Genomic DNA, 19,736 nt, shown 5'->3' with positions numbered 1-19,736 from the left:
AGATTCACTACTTATAACTTGAAATTGTGTATCTCTGCCTTTTTCTTAACGGAAAAAATAGCGTCTTCCAAGGTCAACTATGTTCCTTTGTCTAAAGATGAAGAATTCTATGTCAGTACTTTAATATTGTGAAATGCGGCATTTGTCTCTGGCCATCAGGTCAGATCGATGTAATGATGCAACATTACGTTGCATCATTTCAACTGGGACAAGTGTAATCACTGGTCTGTTTGGTTTGTTGAAGGCTATGACTCGTCAAGCATATCTTTGGCAAAGTGGTGCGGAGACGAGAGGCCATCTAAAGACAGCTCAGGATCGCACATATTCCTTGTATCCCATGCTAGTAGTGTTGAGACCCGTGGAGTTTTTATGATCAACTTTTTTGTGGTGCTAAAACCACACCAGGGTAAGACCACACAGTCCGTATAGAGCTTTGTGTATTAATATGATTATTACATTGTTTTAAAGGAGTAAGGGTGAATATACAATTGGTAGTGTATACCTGGAATACTCAATATTTGACAATGGTTTATAAACTCATGTTTACGATAAAGTTGGAATCCTGCAATGGGCTTTTTGATTTGATGGGCTGAGATTTCTTGTGACTAGGTGCTTGACTCTGAGGATGTGGGTTCGAATCCCGGATGGGACTCAACCCAACAATATTGTAATGCTAGAACATGGTGGGTTCGAATCCCGGATGGTACTTTACTGACAAAGTGTAATCCCAAATATAACATGTGTAAAATCACTCGTAAATGGCATTGTGTGTTCATTTATGGTTAAAGTATCCTAACAGCCACAATATATACTATAATTATTGTATTTTCTATTGATTGCTTATTTTGATTCTATGTATTAAAATCGCAAAATTAAGTATTAAATTAATATATTTTGCAGAGTCTGGAGACAGCGTGAAAACAACCACCATACTTTTGTTATGCATTGCAGTTGTCCTAGTTCTGGTAATGCTCTTCAGTGTTTACAAAATTCGCCAGAGACGACGCCATCGGTCATCACACACTGATCATGCTTTCGTGGCCACCACGATGTCTTCAAACCCAGCACTTCAGGCACCACACCAAGCAGCGGCTATGCCAGCTGGGGGCGAAACAGAATTACCTCCCTACACCTCAGCTGCTCAAAGCCAGCCTCCCCCGTCATACGAAAGTCTGGAGTTTGGACCCAACAGTGGGAAATAGTGATCTGAGCTATGGGAAATAGTGATCTGAGCTATTGGACAGCAGATGTAAACGTAGCAGCGAAGATGTTATTCTGTCTGATAGACGTATGGGGATTAATACATGGAACTGTACAGTTGAATGCCTTCAATACGACAAGACAGGATGTGTTATAGGAGAATTAATATCAACACTGTTTTCTAAAGCAATCCACTGTATATAGACGTGAAGGTGATAGCATACTTGGAGGATACTAATAAACGGTCGTTTGAAAGAGAGAGAGAGAGGAGATGCGTGTGCGTGTGCATGTAACTTGAGCTTATCACAGAGTTTGAATAATGAAATACTGTACAAAAGATCAAAATGAGATTTACATACAATACCACTGCATTGAAACTGATTATTTTATATGTATTCAGTAAGTAAATGATGATCTTATTAGTACTCTTAACTTATATTTGTTGTTAAAAAGATTCAGTATTTGATAAGAATGATCGTGTATGTTACCTCAATGTAAAATGTCTTGCAATGTAAACTACCAACATTTATTGATTGTTTTGTTTTCTATGTTTGTTTTTTCACACAACATCAGAAATATTCCAGCTATCTGGCAGTGGTCTGCAAAATACTCGAGAATGGATCACAATATCTAGTGATTGATATTATGATCCTATGAAATATTACGCTATTGTGACTGATTTTATGATGCTATGAAATATTACGATCTAGTGACTGATATTATGATGCTATGAAATATTACGATCTATTGACTGACATTATGATGCTGTGGCATATTACGATCTAGTGACTGATCTTATGACGCTATGACATATTACGATCTATTGACTGACATTATGATGCTGTGGCATATTACGATCTAGTGACTGACATTATGGTGCTGTGACATATCACGATCTAGTGACTGATATTATGATGCTGTGGCATATTACGATCTAGTGACTGATATTATGATGCTGTGGCATATTACGATCTAGTGACTGACATTATGATGCTGTGGCATATTACGATCTAGTGACTGACATTATGATGCTGTGGCATATTACGATCTAGTGACTGATATTATGATGCTATGACAAAATACGATCTATTGACTGATAGTATGATGCTATGACAGTATTACGATCTATTGACTGATATTATGAAGCTATGACAGTATTACGATCTATTGACTGATATTATGATGCTATGACAGTATTACGATCTATTGACTGATATTATGAAGCTATGACAGTATTACGATCTAGTGACTGATATCATGATGCTATGACACAGTATTACGATCTATTGACTGATATTATGATGCTATGAAATATTACGAGCTATTGACTGATATTATGATGCTATGACATATTACGATCGTCGTGGTCGGTGTACGGTGACAGTATGTGAACCAGGTCACCGAACCTGACCACCGGATCAGTGAGGTCACCTCCCTGTGACCAACAAAGGTTACTGGGGACCTAGAATGGTGAAATACTGAAATCTTTGTTAAATACGTTAACTTGTGTGCCTTGGGACGGACGCGAACAAGATAATTTCTAGTAGTCAGTACCACAAGCCATCTGGTAGACCATCGGAGTGAGTGAAGTCATTTTATGCCGCACTCCAGCAATATGACATCCATATGGCGGCGGTCTGTAAAGAACCGACCACCCCACCCCCACCCCACCCCCCCTTTAGTCGCCTCACACGACAAGCATATGGGTTATTGAAGATCAGTTCTAACCCAGGTCTTCACGGGTATTGACATAGGAACATATCTGAAAGAATAAGAGAGTGTTTCTGCTGCTCTGAAAATTATCCCATGTACATACATCTGCTGAATGTATTCCAACTGCCAAAAGGCAAAGCACGTCACACACGTGTCAGATTCCCGATAATCACGTCCAACGCCTTACTCCTAGAATTATATAAACATTAAAAGAGAATATGGATTCGATCCTAGTACTAGCATTACAATTAAGGGAGGTAACTCCACAGCATGACTTAGACCACTGGGTCCCGTGTCTATTATTGATCATTTGGAATGAGTCAGGGGAAAGGAATAGAACAGGCTATATGCAGATAAGTGGAGTGAGTGAGTGAGTTTAGTTTTACGTTGCACTCAGCAATATTCCAGATATATGGCGGCGGTCTGTAAATAATCGAGTCTGGACCAGACAATCCAGTGATCAACATCATGAGCATCGATCTGCGCAATTGGGAATCGATGACATGTGTCAACCAAGTCAGCGAGTCTTACCACCCGATCCCGTTAGTCGCCTCTTCCGACAAGTATGGGTTACTGAAGGCCAATATTCTAACCCGGACCTTCACGTATAAGATAAGTGGATGTTCTGGGGGCTATTGTTACGTTCTCTTATGACATTGAATACAAGGGCATAGCCTTGGGGTTAAAGTGTTAGATGGCCATACCGAGAACACGGCTTCCACTCCCCTAACTGGGTCTTCCTGTGAAGCCAACCTGATGTGTCTCTCGTCGTAATATGGAAGGAATATTGTCCTCAGTTCGCTTCATTAATAATTTGGAAATGATATACATTTATCTACGTTTATCCCGAACTAAAAGGGACCACTAAGTTAAGTTCGTTATAAGCATAATTCAGCTATAATACATAGCAAGTGGACAGGACAAAACAAAAGAGCTCGTTATATCGGTGAGTTAGTTGTAACAATAGTTAGTGAGTGAGTTTAGCTTTACGCCGCTTAAGCAATCTCCCAGCAATATCGGGGCGGGCTACGGTATTGATTATTGGATTGTCTTGTCCAGATTCGACCATTTACAGACCGCCGCCATATCGCTGGAATATTGCTGAGTGTGACGTAAAACTAAACACCCCACCCCTTTTAATTTGTCTTAATAAATGATCATTGAAACTCTTGTGAAACGTGTGAATATGAACTGAGCGAGGACACATTCGCACAATGTTTCTCCAGGGATATCTTCTACAGTGGTATTTGCTTGGGTATAGATGTGAGAGCTCCTCCGGACAAATGGTAATGTGAATGACTATCGTAAACGCCTTTGTACTTTCAAATCCTGTTTCGTTTAAGGATTCCTCTTTGCACGTAACCCAGCTAAGCCAGGATCAAAGACCGCTCCCCGTCTGAGTCGCCCAGTAACGTCATTTTGCTGTATGTTTGTGGATTTGTGATTATTCCTTATTGTCACGTTGGTATGTTGCATTAGGAAAACGTAGGTTTGATTGTCGATAATGGCGTAAATAGCCAATAACATCCTTTGGCCACGCCACGCCAGTCCCTGTCCGGCTTTTTGATCAACTGCCTTACACATGGAACCCAGGGCACGCCGACCCAGGCATCGATTTTCTGTTGGGGAGTGAAGAGTATTATACCGTCCCCTCAACCGTCGTCACTAACGTTCTACTATCATGGAAACAACATGGCGACATGGATTATATCTGGTTCTTCATTGGGTATTTGTGTGTTCAACCACCGGTAAGTTTAGTGTACATGGCATGTTGTATATATCGCTTGCTTGGAGAAGAGAAAACGAAGTCTCTTCACTGGCACCATACAACAATGTTGTTAATTAGCCTTGCTCCAAGGCTGTACTGAGTAATAAGCCCATGCATGTGTAGTAATTCTATCCTTAAAAGAGATAAGGATGGATAAGGACTTCAGTCTGATTATATTGTTTTTTTGAAATTATCATTTAAACTATAATTATTACAGACTTGTGTAAGTCTAAGACAATATGTTCATATACGATAATTCACATGTCATCGTATCCAAAATGCGCAGATCGACGCACATGATGTTAATCACTGGATCGTCTGGCTATATACAGACCGCAAATTGCGGAGTGCCACGTTAAACAATAAAGAAAACAAAATAAAGGAACAAACAACATATGTCATTATATTTCTAAACACACTTTCTTTCCATGTCGTCAAAGTCCACGCAGAAACATCTACCAGTGATGGTTCTTGCGGTCCCCGGAAGTTAACGGCTGGATCACAACCCAAATACCTAACATCACCATGCTACTCTATACCTTTAACACAGTATGTATATAATGCATATTACAGTCTAATCCTTTTGTCAACAAGCTGACCGTCCATGACCGTCATCGACTATCACAGGGGCGGTGGTGTAGCCTAGTGGTTACTCGTTCGCTCGTCACGTCGAGAACCCGGGTTCTTTTCCCCACATGGGCACAATGTTTGAAACCCATTTCTGTATTCCACCGCCATGATATTGCTGGAAGATTGCTAAAAGCGGCGTAAAGCTAAATTAAGTCACTCACTCGGCTATCAGACCTCAAACTGATCTATACCAGGCGATACTAAAGCTTGTCAGAAGAGGCAACTGACGTAATAACTGACATGGGTGCTCATGATTTCAATCACTGGATTGTCTGGTTCGGACAATAATATTTGACAGAAATAGAGATGGAATACTGCAGAGTTACAATCTGCTCATACTCAAGTGATTTATGATATTCAGAAAGCAATTCGTAAAAATGATTGTTTCAGATGTCGCAGTCCGAGCATATTACTTGCTCAGGGAAAACTCAGATGCACATTTGATATCACCGCTGAGGAAGGAGAGAGGATTCAAGCTGTTGTCCTTGTTTTTGATGGGAAGTACGGGTTCAGGTGCAGATACGATCATGTGAATATCTTTGACGGTAGGTGAATAAATTGAAATGTTATTATATAGTGTATAAAAGCCGCTTTGAACAACATTGAAGTACGTCACGCCTTGACAATCGGATGTTGGAAGAATGTTGGAAATGATGCATGGCGGTGCTGACAGATCTGGAGACATTATCAGAGATACGAACCAAAATCATCATGATGCGGTTAGGTCCAACCCCGGATAAATCGGAAGTATTTACGTAGGTCACTACAATTGTGAAAAACTTTAGTTGGGGTAATTTAGTGATTGTTAATAATACACTTTTCAAAAAGAAACGCACAGGCGTTTTCAGCAGTTCGTCGATATATTTTTAACAGCAATCGTCATTCAGACAATTCCTTTGTTTGAATCTCGTTAAGCATGTCGTGGTTGTTGTGTATTGCAAGCAAACGTATCCTCAATTGTGTTAGTAAACGTTTGTCATAACAAATGGAACGATACATCAAAAGTGCATGCAGAAAAACCTTTTCCACACAGTGCACGCAATGTCGGAAACATGAGTACAGACATCAATTATAAAAGGCCAAATCAAATTCATCATTTCATTACATTACATTTCAAATGCCAAGCTTGAATGCTATAACTGACCGAAGTATCGGCATTGGACGTTTGGAAGCAGGGAAGTCCCAGTCTGCACTTCTTTGAAGACACTCCAATGTCCACCACAGCACCATTTCTCAATTATGGCATCGATATACCACTTCATTTCGACCCAAGATCGTCGTTGCTACAGCAACGGACACTGCAGGACACGTGCCTGGTCTTGGAAGAATGTCCGACCATCCATCAGAAATCGTCTGAGAGAAGTGGGAATTCTGAGCATATCGAGCAAAAAGTTAGACCTGTCCTGACACGACTACACCGACAACGACGTGTCCAGTGGTGCAACAGGGTAACAGACATGGAACCTGGGAAACTTGCGACGGGTGTGGTTCAGCGATGAATATGGCGTTTCCTCCTGCTATGGCGGGTGGGAGACGACTTGTCTATCGAGGTCGACACGAACGTTTTGCGCCGAACTACGTTCGACAGATGGACAGATTTGGTGGAGTAAGAGTCATGTCCTACACGGATAGATCACGGTGGTTCAAGGCAGTGCAAATCCTGCGACCCTCACCTCCTCCCACCTTTTAACCGCCAGAGGGTGCTGTTTCAACACGACAACGCACGACCTCACACAGCGCGTGTAACAGGTGCGTATCTTTGCTGATACAAACGTCAATGTCCTTCCCTGGCCTTCAAGTCGCCTGATCTGGAGTCGATCGTGCATCTATGGAACAAACTTGATCGATGAGTCTGTAAACGTCATCAACGTCTTCAGACACTTGCAGTCAACGCGTTGCAGGAGGAATGACGAAGAAGTAACCCAGCAGGCACAAGACGTCTATTAGACGTCTAGATGAAGTTTAGATCTGGTTTAGACGTCTAAAAACGTCTGTTAGACGTTGATTCAACGTATCCATTTCGACGTCTAAGCCTGTACGTTGATTATACGTTTAAACGATGTTTACGTTTTGACCAGTATCACTTTCAAGATTGTTGATTATAATTTATGCATATCTTCCAGAAACAATTCTTTTCTCATTGTTTTGTTGTAGTGCAGAAAATTTAAGTCCACAAAATGATATCCGAGCTTAGACATGGTGTTTGTAATAATACAAGTAATTAATTAAAACGAAATAACTCCAATAAAATCAATTTAATTTTTTGCCTCTTCAAAACATATTAATGATCTTTGTATGCGTTTGAAGTGAATTAAAAATTATATTTTTTAAATGTTTAATATATATTTATATAGTTTATCAGATCATGTAAGAAATAGTATCATGTGTTTTTAAAATCAACATTTTTTATAGTTAATCGGATCATGTAAGAAATATTTTCCTGTCTTTAATTCAAATGCATTTCTGACATTTTCTGTGTGAAAAGTAATTACAATTTCAACGAAGAGGTATCGATCCGAGTCGTTGCCATTCTGGATTAGAATTATGCCCCTTGGCTTGCACCAGATGTCGCTACATTTCGCGCATGCGCAGTTTTTCGCACCACACAATTTGAACAAGCTTGAAGACATCACGACATCAACGCTACATAGAAGAAGAAAGAAAGGTAGATTCTTTAATAATTTTTGTCCGTGAATATTGTTTGTGCGATTCTAGTGTAACAATTTGTGACTGTTAATCTCGAACTTTATAATTCTTGAGAACGAAATTGCCCTGAAACCGTCCTTCAGCTGCTGCGAAGTCACATGGAATAGGGCAGGGTCCGATGTTTTGCTTTTGTAATGTCAGCCATGTTCTGTAGATGATCGTCATTAATATTATGCAAGCTCTTCCTGGAATGGAAGTTGGATCATAATTTGCATGGCAGCCATGAGCACATGTAGCAATCTATTGACTTATCATTTGATTTGGATATCGAAGGTACTCTATGTAAAATGTTTATCAAGCGCCATCTTGGTCCTCGCATGAAATTTTGAAAATAAGCTAGCAGTATACTCGGACTCGCTATCATCGCGGTATGGTTTGTGGGAAACATCGGTAAAGGGGACGTTCCACGGCCTCTATCGGTAAATCTATAAAGTTTAATGAAGTCTCAGTTACAAACAGTCACGTAGATCGCCTTTGTCTACAGCACTAGGGTGCATGGTCTTGTTTAGATGTGAAAATAGATAGTTTGTCGTTGATTGAAAATTAGGTATTTCATGACATTATTTTGCTGAATGATTCTACCGAAACAAATCAGTGAGTGTACAACATTTGATAAATATTTGGATATGAATGCATCTCTGGCATCCCAACTTTAAAATAATACATTAACCGACCCAACATTTTTTGTTTTCACTAATGAATGTCAGACCTGTCTACAGATACTAAGGAATGAGTCTTGGTTTATTCTCATAAAACAAGATTGTACACTTCTAAACTTCCATGAATACACTTTATAAGTAAAGGATGTAGGCAGGTTTGACATTGAAGATGAGTTGTGCATGTGTTTGCATGTCCCCAAAACCAGTATATGCCTATTGTACCCCAAATATCCTGTAAAATGGAATTATTTCTCAAAACCATGAGGAATCATTTCACTTAATTACTTTATTCAATTTGATCTTTTCAGAGACTATAACAAACTCGCACAGAGTTACAGAAAACGATGTCTACCTCGAGATGGGGAAATTCCTAAAGAACGCCCCTGGACGATGTGGCGGGGGTGGCAGATCAAAAGAATACTGATGCCCCGAATTTGTATTTATATGGAATATGAAATGAATAAACTTGAGTTTACATCATTTACAAATTTTGTCTTCTTTTATCAATTTATATGGAGATAATGCACTTGCGCTTATAAACTTCATGAGTTCAATTTCATGCTCAACTCAAGGTTCATGCTTAATTCTGACTTCATGCTCGAACTTACTGCTGAAATTCAAGGTAAAACATTGAGCTGCATGAAATTGACCTCAAGAAGGCTTATAACCTGGAGCCCTGCCGGTGGGATAAGGACCGTACATGTTTGAAATGGCAACTTGTGTAGACAACAGGTATTCTATTTAGTAGAATAATAAAATGTGTTTTGGTGCACCATTAAAACAATACAGTAATTGGCATCTAATCAACATCATTTATACGCTAGTAATTGACATCTAATCAACGTCTTTTATACGCTTTTTCAACGTTTAGATGACGTCTATCTCTAGACGTCTAAATGACGTTTAAGTTTCAACGGCTTCTAGACTTCCATTTTAAACTATATTTAGATGTCTTTTCAACGTCTTGTGTAGACGTCATTTAGACGTCTATTAGACGTTGATGTGCCTGCTGGGAAGACCCATTTCCAGTTTGCAACCCAAGCGCGGTGTGGATACTTATTCGGAAACGCCGAAAACCCGCCTGTCCCAACACTATTTTGGATTCAAGAACAGTGACAGGGTTCTTTCAAGACAATCAACTTTCACAATCTTTTGAACATCCGCGTATGCAGTGTGCACTAACATTCATTCTAGCGCTTCTTATGAATTGACGTTGTTATCAACGGGCACATGTTTAAGTAAGCATTTCTCTTTTTTCCAATTGCCTTTAGAGATCAGTTCAAACGATTTCAGTTTCAATTCCACTGAATCCATTTTCGTTTTAGGATTCGCTCGATACAGTCAACGGCTGAATGAAGCTTGCGCAGTCAGGACAAATTTCACAGCAACAAGTTCAACAAGATATATGAGGGTTAAGCTTACAATGATGTTCACTTTATTAGAGAGGGTTCAAGATGATGTACACCAGTGGTAATTTTGCAGGTAATTTCTAAGAATTACGTAATTCGTGTATGTGTGTGCGCGCACGCACGCAGAGAGTGAGAGAGAGACAGAGAGAGAGACAGAGAGTCACGTTCAAAGGTTGTTCAAAATTTCTGTAGCGACTGGAATATGTATCTATGTCAGTAATTTTCAGCGTACCGCCTTCTTCATAATTTGTGATGTGGTAGCACGTATGTCTGTTTACCTGTTAATGTCCTTTATAATGACATCCCACTGGAACACCGTGGGATACTGTTTGACATGGATGCATAACTCAGACACTTCACAATGATTCCGAGCCGATGGGTCTCAGACACTTGTCAATCCCTTAAATGTCGAGCGTCAGGCAAAACTCACTGTTCTTCCATGTTTTTAGCCAGAAATGGAAACCTGATATATGATATTAGCCTGCCTCGTGTCTTGCATGAGAGGCATTTACAAGGGCTGGTCGGCTCGGGGTTCAGAGTGCTCGAGCTCTGCATCCATGTTAAACAGTATTCCAGTGGGAGAGCAATATAAATTAGGTATACATCCAGACTTGTACTCACCCGTGAAGTATAGTAGGCCTGTGTGGTAGTCCAGGAAGCAAGGGCATCCCTGTTGTCGTGATCTTTGGGCCAAAGCAAATCAAGCCATCTCAGACAGTGACTTTACCCGTGAAAGTCCGGATGAGAATTGGTCTTCAGCTAATAGAAGCGACAAAAGCCTTTCCACATCCATAAGAAATCACTGCTAACTGCAGAGTCGATTGTACATACTTGTCGTAAGAGGCGACTAACGGGATCACTGAATTGGTTGACACATGTCATCGCATCCCAATTGTGTAGATCGATGCTCATGCCTTTGATCCCTGCATTGTATGGTCCAGACTCGATGTTTTTTCAGACCGCCGCCATATAGCTGGAATAGTGCTGAGTACGGCTTTAAACAACAACCAAACCTAACCAAACTTGTACTAGCCACACACTCGTTGGTTAACCATAAGTATCTCACTGGCCATATAGGAGCGATAGGGTAGTCTAGTGTTTGAGGCGTTCGCTCGTTACGCCTAAGACCCGGGTTCGATTCCCCACATGGGAAAATGTGTGTCCCCGCCGGAATATTGCTAAAAGCGGCGTAAAACTAAACTCACTCACCCAGTGGCCATATACCGCAATACCGGACTAGTCCAAACTAGTACAATCAGGGATACTCCCAGCCTTCAGGCTGTGATGATAATTCATGACAAAAGTTTGTACATCTGGGCAGCTGAGCACGGACATGTCCCCTTCGTACTACATATATAACTCTAACACAAATGTCAGTCTAGCTTTTTTTTTTCTAGCGTTGTAACTTAAGGCGTGCCTCATCCATGTAATATATATACACACACACACACATATATATATATGTGTGTATATATATATGTACGTATGAATATGTATAGGTGTTACACGATAACATATTGTCGGTACCTCAATGATTATGTGTTGATTGATTCATTTTTTTCTGTTCATTGAGCAGTCAGTAAACACGTTGATCTGACTGCCGACAGTTCCATCCGCAGTATATGGTCTCCTGGGTATCCGGGTTTATATGGAGGGTAGGTAACCCTCTATCTTCATATGTAAGTATCACAATAATATATATAAATATATGGTTTAGTCATTTGTGTTCTTTCATTAGAAGCGATGCAGTGTAGACTATAATTACATAAATGATAGTATACATATAGGTAACAGTAGCTACAGAGATCATGCTAAGGAGTCAGCCCTAAAAGGTTCGTGTCAGAACTGATTGTCAGCAACCTAAGCTCGGTGTCAGAGGCAAATGACGGGAGTGAGTGTATGAGTTTAGTTTCACGCCGCTTTTAGAAATATCACGGCAGGGGACACCAGAAATGGGCTTCACACATTGTGCCTATGTGGGGAATCGAACCAAGGTCTTCGGCGTGTCGAGCGAACGCCTCAACCACTAGGCTGCCGAACCACCCTCAAATGGCGGGATCGGGTGGTAAGCCTCGGTAAATGGGTCGATGCATGTTTTTGCATCACATGATGATTCCCATGGCGTCAATCACGGAGTTGTCTGGTCCAGACTCCAGAGAGAACGGCGTCATATAGCAGGAATATTGCTGAATGTGGCGTTACAACAAAAACGCAATAAAAACGTAACATATGTAAGTGATGAATAGTGTGCAATACATGTAAAGTTTAATTCCTTTTCAGGGCATACCATCTTACCTGGAGGATATATTCAGGATCATTGACAGAAGCCATTCGTATGGCTGTTGAAGAATCACATCTTCCGTACAACCCTAACTGTAGCAGTGATTACTTGGAAGTATGTGACGGTTAGTATGACAGAGACGGCTCGCTTGATACTCAGTGGAAGGGTGGTGAGAGAATTGATTTGAAAATGTTGTTCCCGAAAATGCTTCCAAACAGTTTGATCTCATCGTCCTTGTTTGTTCCCTTATTACCTGCCATCAAGCATAGAGAGTACATGATCAGTATATTGTGGTGCGAATGTATATAGTTATATAGGGGCGGTGGGGTAGCCTAGTGGTTAAAGCGTCCGCTCGTCACGCAGAAGACCCGGGTTCGATTCCCCACATGGGTACAATCTCTGAAGCCCATGCCTGGTGTAACCTGCCATGATATTGTTGGAATATTGCTAAAATCGGCGTAAAACTAAACTCCCTCACTAATGTTATGTAAATATGTGTAGACTACGATTAACCTTTCTCACGTACGAGTATCTCTGTGTATCGTGGAGTATTTTATGTAAATATATTTCATTGAAGTTGGTACAACAACGGATGGTCAGGTTAGCTCATATATAAAACTGCTTAAAAAGTTACCGATCTCCTTGCTCTGAAGACGAGGACTTTGGCCAATCAGGACTTGAACCTTGTGAACTGCGACATTTGTCTCTGGCCAAGAAGGCATACTGATGTAATGGATACAACATAACCTTGCATCATGTAAGCCGTCAACTGCTCAGAGTCTGACCACTCTTCAATTTGATATTTTGCAGGCTATGACTCGTCGAGCACATCTCTGGCAAAGTGGTGCGGAGACGAGAGACCATCTGTAGAGAGCTCAGGACCACACGTGTTTATAGAATTCCGTGCTAGTGGTTCCAAGAACCATGGTGTGTTTGTGATCAAATATAGTACTATAGTCGACTTGAAACCCCAAAACCCACACAACCCACAAGATGGTAAGAACACATATGTCCTATTGCTATTCATGCAATTAATGTTTATTACATCGTTTTCATTCAGTGATTGTTGCGGCATGCTACGCTGCCCTGTTCACCTGGAATACAACATATTAGATAAGGATTCATAAATATATTTCGGAATCCTACAATTGAGTTTATTAAAGCAGAGATTTCTAGAGAAAAAGTAATCTTGTCGTTTTACTATATTATATGATGGTTCAAGTATCCTAACCGCAACACTACATCAATATTGTATATTTTATTGCTTACTAATTCCATTTTGATTGTTTATGTTAAAAAGTAAACGTATACATTATGCTATTGCAGAGTTTGAAACCATCTTCACTGTACTAGCTACACCCATCCTGGTCTTCCTCATACTCTCCATCAGTTTAAGTGCTTGGATAATTCGCCAGAAACGACGTCATCGGTCATCAAATACTGCCTGTGCTGTAATGGCCACCACGAGGTCTTCAGACCCAGTAGCATCCGATTACGATCCTAATCACTGGGTGATTATGCCAGTAGCATCCGACCCCCTTCCTAATCTCGAGGCGATGATGCCTTCTACGGGAACTGGAGGTGAAACAGAATTGCCACCCCCATACACTGCAGTTGGTGATAGTCAACCTCCCCCGTCATACGATAGTCTGTTTTGCCTCAACAGTGGGAAATGCTGATATGGATCATTCCCCACAACAAAGATGTAGTTCCTTCTACAAGATGTATCAGTATCAAACAGCAGCATCGTTGAAGTCCTTCGTTATGACAAAATGTGTTCTGGGAAAACGAAATCCTACGATAACTGTTTCCTACAGCATTCTGATGCATATAGACGCAATGATAACAACATACTTGTAGAATGATCATGGTGTTGTGCAAAGATCTTAGGTCACTAATCAGTTGAAATTAAGCAACGTTGGGCACGGAGATGGGTGACTGTGTTTGGCAGCTTGACTGGGAGTTTCTAGGACTTCAGTCCTGCCCCACAACGAAGCACATGTTATACATGTGGTCTCACCTTAGGCAAGTGAGTTTGTTCACAATTGCCTCTGTTCACCCAGTAGAAAATGGGTACCCGGTGGGATAGGTCATGTGACTATCAACCTTCCAGCACCTCACATGCAGCTTGGGGTATCTGGGGTAATAATGTATGCGCTTTGAGCGCACAAGTGTGTGCACTATAGCGCATAATAAATGGCCATTATCATTATTAATTATTATTAAATATTCATTAACGGTCGTTTGTGTCGATGACAGTCTCATTGAAATAAGGTCTTGTTGTTACTCGTTACTAAGATCTGATTTGTGATAGGAATATGGTCTTATATGTTACCGTGTAATGTCTTTGCAATGTACAAATAGCAATATTTATGAATTATTAAATTTATGTTTTTGACTACATATGTTTTTTAACGTTACAGTCAGAAATATCCCAACTATACGACAGTGGCATGTGGATAATCGAGTATGGATCACAAAATCTAGTTTTAATTAAATATATTAATTTTAATATTGTTGACAATAAGCGCTAATAAACAGCAATTGAACAACACATCAGAAACAACTGACACTGGCCTTTTGGAGAAGCGCCGGTCAATCTGACCGCCCATCGACTACGATTTGCATGCGAGCATGAACAACTGACAGTTTTTCAATATGTGTGAAGCAAGTTACCAATGACCGATTCAGGGAAGGTTCAGATCTTGTCACAGATACAATGTACAAGCCATGTAACAACGATATACAGTTAAACAGTGAAGTACATATCACAGAGTCAATACACTAGATAGATAGATATACATGTATCGAAAATTCAATATGACGTGCTCTAAAATGTAACCAGGGGGACGTTGTACGAAACAACTTCAGCGATAAGAGTAACTTAAGTCTATGTTAAGGTGTGGGAGTTACGGTCACCTTAGCGCTTAGGTCGCTTTGTACAACGGTACCCTAATATATACGCTGATCCAGAGTCGATTACGTGCAGACCGCGGTCATGTGGCTGGAAAATTGGTGAATGCGGCATAAGACAACAAGCAAACACATTCGGTTGTTATTTGTTATATATTGTGTTTCGGTGTCCATAGAGTAAATTCATTTATTTTTAATTTTTTTATTTTTATTGTTTTGAGTATTGACTATGCAGATTAATCTGATACTGAGGCACTCTGCCTAAAGTTGACATAAACCCAAATAAACACTTGCTCCGACTGCAACTGGTTCGTTCTTACTTTATTCTCAAATGCAGGTGCATGCATAGTATCTTAAATGTATATAGCACTTTATTAAGACCAAGAACATTAAGAATGTTTGTGGCAGCTACAACTAGTCCGGCGACAACAGCATTTGTAGACAAGCCATCCTCGATGCATCTAATGCAGCAATACAAGTTGCCGAGCTCGTCTGTCCAGCCTCTATACTATAGTAGGCTGATCAACACACATTTTCTGTACTCATTGTAGTCCGTTTAACACAGCAGGATGACATCGGGATGTCACTTGGGATGTCCAAATTAGGAATGATACCAAATAACCATTGCTGGTTGTGAGTGGCGACCCGGTCACACCGCACCTCACACCGGTCACATCGTAACCCGACACCGCAGACTGCGTGTTCTCGTAACCCGACACCGCAGACTGCGTGTTCTTGTAACCCGACACCGCAGACTGCGTGTTCTCGTAGCCCGACAACGTGAATCGTTACTCACAAAATCGATCCATTGGATTCCGTTATCCCGAATACATAATTTACAGTCCGTCGACATATTGATTGAACATATATGGCTTTCGACAGGAAAGAAACAGTTAATGGCTGCATTGGTTTGGTATGAGAAATGATTCCTCTTTATAACAACCGGTGGTGTGTGGTCCATCAATATTACGGCGTTGGACACCAGGGTGAATGAGTGAGTTTAGTTTTACTCTACACTCCCCAATATTTCAGCTATATGGCGGCGGTCTGTAAATAATCGAGTCTTGAGACAATCCAGTTATCAAAAGCATGAACATTGATCTGCGCAACTGAGACGTGATTATATGTGCCGACCAAGTCAGCGACCCTGACCACCCGATCCCATTAATCGCCTCTACTGGCGTTACTGAAGATCAATTCTAACCCGGATCGTCACGGGTTGTACACCAGAAATAGGCTTCACACACTGCACAAATGTGGGGAATCGAACCCGGGTCTTCAGCGTGACGAGCGAACGCTTTAACCATAAGGCTACCCCACCGCCCCGATGTTCAGTAGAAATAAAGAGCGTAATGTAACATTGATTGATGAACCAGATGCTAAGTTTTCCCTCTTTTGGGGCATGTATCAATAATTGAATATATTTGAAATATTCAATACGGCGGATAAGAATAATTTCAAGCCAAATGGACAGTTTACTAATGTTACATGGTAACCATCAACCTCTGAGGATCTTACCGAATCGATATCGAAAATTCTACAATGTAATTCTAATCCTACAGTCATACAAGTTACCTCGTTATCTTTGTTCGTTAATACCACCTCATCATCACATATACAAGCACACAGATGTCACGTGTCAGTCAGTGCAAGTTGGCAATCTGCCACCAACATCAAGCAGTTCACTCTGACCTATATAGGATGAATATCTATGTTTATATATATATATAGCCTTTGAATAAGAGGCAACGTGAGTGTCACTAAGCGATACCATTAGCTTACAGCGAGGGTCTCCACGGGCAAAATGAATGTCGTTTAGGTTCTCCGATTTCAACAATGTTTTCATAGGTAGGGCTGCGGAAATACCCAGTCCAATCGATCTGGTTAGTCATCGATTGTGCATTGCTCCACTGACGTTTCGTGTCGTCACTGAGGGCCATTCAGTTGAAGGTAAATACCAGAGACGCGCCCAACCGTAACACAACACTGAATAAAGAGACGCCCTATATAGACAGCTCAGGTACATTTCGCCCGAATGATGTAGTGTTACCCGGATATAGAATACCGTGTGTTTTGTTTCAATCCGTGACTCGCTACTGCGCATTTACAGTCTACAACATGCACCCGAGGATGGCGCTATCGACTATTTGTGGAGTGGTTTTAGTCTCTGCTATATGTAAGTATCCCACTGTCACACACGATATACAAAATGTCATGGTTGTATTGTGGGAGACGTTGCTATTGTCAACAACGTCCTAGTAATGTCAGTTGAACGGAAAATGGACGAAGGTAGACATTCCTCACTATAGTATAACACAGAGACGTGTATTGCACGATAACAAGGTTAACGTACAGTTAGGCGGTCCCCTGACCTCCATCTTTCTCCATATATGCTAGTATCTACATATGTATGTACCAGATTCTCCGCTGTATGGCCTGTATTTGTTTCTGTTTATGTTTACATATATGTACAGACCTTTTCTTTATTGTAAAATGGCAGACTGGTGACCTTGGCCTAGATTTTCGAAGCTCTCTTAGCGCTAAGACAGTCGTAATTTAATGTTAATGTATGGCACTTATGACTATCGTAGCGCTAAGAGAGCTTCGAAAATCCAAGCCCTGGTTGTTAAAGCGTATGTTCGTCACGCTGAAGACCCGGGTTCGATTCCTCAGATTGGGTGTAATGTGTGAATCCCATCTCGACTGTCACCGCTGTGATATTGCTAAATGCGTCGCTGAACCATTCTCTCTCAATCACAAATGTGAACCACATTCCCAAATGTCGTCTCAAATCCCCGTGCATCTCTTATTGTACCGAGATCCGCTTATTGTGGGTTCGAATCCCAAATTCGCACTGATTATCATCCTGGGTCCGTGATCACCATACTTAAGCTCATAGGCTTCACCAAAGAGGTGAATATTTACACACGAACACTAGTCTATTCTTGTATATTCGCACTGTGTGTGACGTGCTAAAAGTGAATCACCAAATCGATCTGTTCTGATACACACCAGCATGTTCTACTCAATATGCCCAGGTCGGATGAATGAAACTGATGAATGTTATCGTGTCCCAGTTACGTGGATCGATGACCAGACACAGTTATCTACAGGTCGACTCGACACAGCGGAACTGTTGTTGAGTACGGTATTACATATCTGATAAATAAACAAATTATAAGGAAAAGGTGACACCAAAAGTGTGTCATTCGTGCTTGGATTATATACAAACTAACGTTTATCGAAACAAGGAAGACTCTACACATTCGTGATCAATCAATTATTTTTCATATATGTATACATGTTTTCGTTTATTTTGGTTTCAGTGCCAGCTGTAAGCTCAGGTAAATACTAGCATTCTCGCTTTCATGTCTTCATTAGCATCTGAAATGGTGGGGCGGTAGGGTAGCCTAATGGTTAAAGTGTTGGCTCGTCACGCCGAAGACCCGGGTTCGAATCCCCACATGGGTACAATGTGTGAAGCCAATTTCTGCTGTCCCCAGCCGTGATGTTGCTGGAATATTGCTAAAAGCGGCGTAAAACCAAACTCAGTCAGTCTGAAATGGTAAGAAAATATACACCTTTTTGGATACAAAATCCATTACGGCATTCAGCGACGTTTCCATACAGATTCTTGGATGATCTGAAATAGGTAGGAAAATATTACTGTATTATTTAGTGCTCACTACAAAAGTTCATATTCTTGTTAATGTCAGTGGATATAGCATCTTGATGTGATCGATATTGACATCGCCAGCAACAGGTTGAATTGTACCTTCACTTTTTATTATTTCATTGAAATGTCCAAAAGGTTCCCAGACTGAATGATGATATTCGTACAGTTATTTCCTGTGGTGACATTGAGGATGTTTGTTTGCAGAACCAATTACCTCAACTACAACTGGTCCGACGACAACAGCATCCAGCGTTTGTAGTACAATCTCCCTCTCGGCATCTGAAACACCGAAGCTGCTGAGCTCGTCTCACTATCCATTGAATCTCCCGAAGTATGTTCTTCATGTTCTTCATTCAATAAACTCTATGTATCAGATCTAGAGAAGGAAAGGAAGCGTAATGAGAACTGTCTTTGAATGAAGTTAGTATATGAATACTAACATAACATACTAACTGAATACTAATATACATGGAGTTATAACCGACTACATGTTCAAATATTTAGCACAAACAAGTGGTGACCCCGAGTCAGTTGACCCCGATATGATCCTTGGTCTCTGGGTACCTGCTTGTGGCTATAAAACAAGTGCTATTCCTGTGTACGCCGTACACCATCCTGGGCTTTTCTTTTTCGCGAATACCTGCTACCATCACTGAATTTCATTGATCCAGTCCTGCTATGTTGATCGGTGTTTTGCCTTTACGCCAGTATTATTCATCGATTCGGATAATTGAGGTATTCAATGGCGTTTTATATTAGACATAATCACACAGGCCATAAT

At 40.8% G+C, this 19,736-nt stretch overlaps 3 protein-coding genes and 1 long non-coding RNA gene across 7 annotated transcripts in view; all 4 read left to right on the top strand.

Annotated features, from left to right (window-relative positions):
* LOC124258787 (cubilin-like) overlaps window positions 1-1,729 on the top strand; it is a 46,307-nt gene extending 44,578 nt beyond the window's left edge. For all 4 annotated transcript variants that reach the window (XR_006893677.1, XR_006893678.1, XM_046692882.1 and 1 more), the window contains 3 exons: window positions 245-406; window positions 901-1,191; window positions 1,248-1,729. Coding sequence is in view for 2 of the 4 variants with exons in the window: in XM_046692882.1 (XP_046548838.1) it covers window positions 245-406; window positions 901-1,191; window positions 1,248-1,357 (563 nt within the window). In the remaining 2 variants the exon portion in view is untranslated. The remainder of the gene's footprint in view (window positions 1-244; window positions 407-900; window positions 1,192-1,247) is intronic.
* Window positions 1,730-7,746: 6,017 nt separating this feature from the next.
* On the top strand, window positions 7,747-9,156 carry LOC124258791. The gene is made up of 2 exons (XR_006893679.1): window positions 7,747-7,976; window positions 8,985-9,156. It is a non-coding gene; the product is annotated as an uncharacterized LOC124258791 (long non-coding RNA).
* Window positions 9,157-10,122: 966 nt separating this feature from the next.
* On the top strand, window positions 10,123-14,246 carry LOC124258788. The gene is made up of 5 exons (XM_046692883.1): window positions 10,123-10,158; window positions 11,662-11,740; window positions 12,366-12,490; window positions 13,177-13,362; window positions 13,693-14,246. The coding sequence occupies exons 1-5, from the start codon at window positions 10,131-10,133 to the stop codon at window positions 14,043-14,045; spliced, it is 771 nt and encodes a 256-aa protein (XP_046548839.1). The 5' UTR covers window positions 10,123-10,130; the 3' UTR covers window positions 14,046-14,246.
* Window positions 14,247-17,299: 3,053 nt separating this feature from the next.
* LOC124258784 (bone morphogenetic protein 1-like) overlaps window positions 17,300-19,736 on the top strand; it is an 88,343-nt gene continuing 85,906 nt past the window's right edge. The window contains exons 1-3 of the mRNA XM_046692876.1: window positions 17,300-17,455; window positions 18,606-18,623; window positions 19,160-19,286. Coding sequence (XP_046548832.1) covers window positions 17,398-17,455; window positions 18,606-18,623; window positions 19,160-19,286 — 203 coding nt within the window. The 5' untranslated portion in view covers window positions 17,300-17,397. The remainder of the gene's footprint in view (window positions 17,456-18,605; window positions 18,624-19,159; window positions 19,287-19,736) is intronic.

The sequence above is a fragment of the Haliotis rubra genome, unplaced genomic scaffold (genome assembly GCF_003918875.1).
Source record: "Haliotis rubra isolate DU_JTF1 unplaced genomic scaffold, ASM391887v1 Scf70, whole genome shotgun sequence".
Taxonomy (NCBI): domain Eukaryota; kingdom Metazoa; phylum Mollusca; class Gastropoda; order Lepetellida; family Haliotidae; genus Haliotis; species Haliotis rubra.
The sequence above is the reverse complement of the archived record's forward strand: the minus strand, read 5'-3'. Positions and strand labels throughout refer to the sequence as shown.

What these genes read in the sequence shown, in the direction of transcription:
- LOC124258788 (XM_046692883.1), top strand. Translation starts at nt 10,131, where the DNA reads ATGATGTACACCAGTGGTAATTTTGCAG. An exon ending in TATCCGGGTTTATATGGAGG is followed by an intron (nt 11,741 to 12,365) that starts GTAGGTAACCCT and finishes ATTCCTTTTCAG; the next exon opens with GGCATACCATCTTACCTGGA. An exon ending in CCCACACAACCCACAAGATG is followed by an intron (nt 13,363 to 13,692) that starts GTAAGAACACAT and finishes ATGCTATTGCAG; the next exon opens with AGTTTGAAACCATCTTCACT.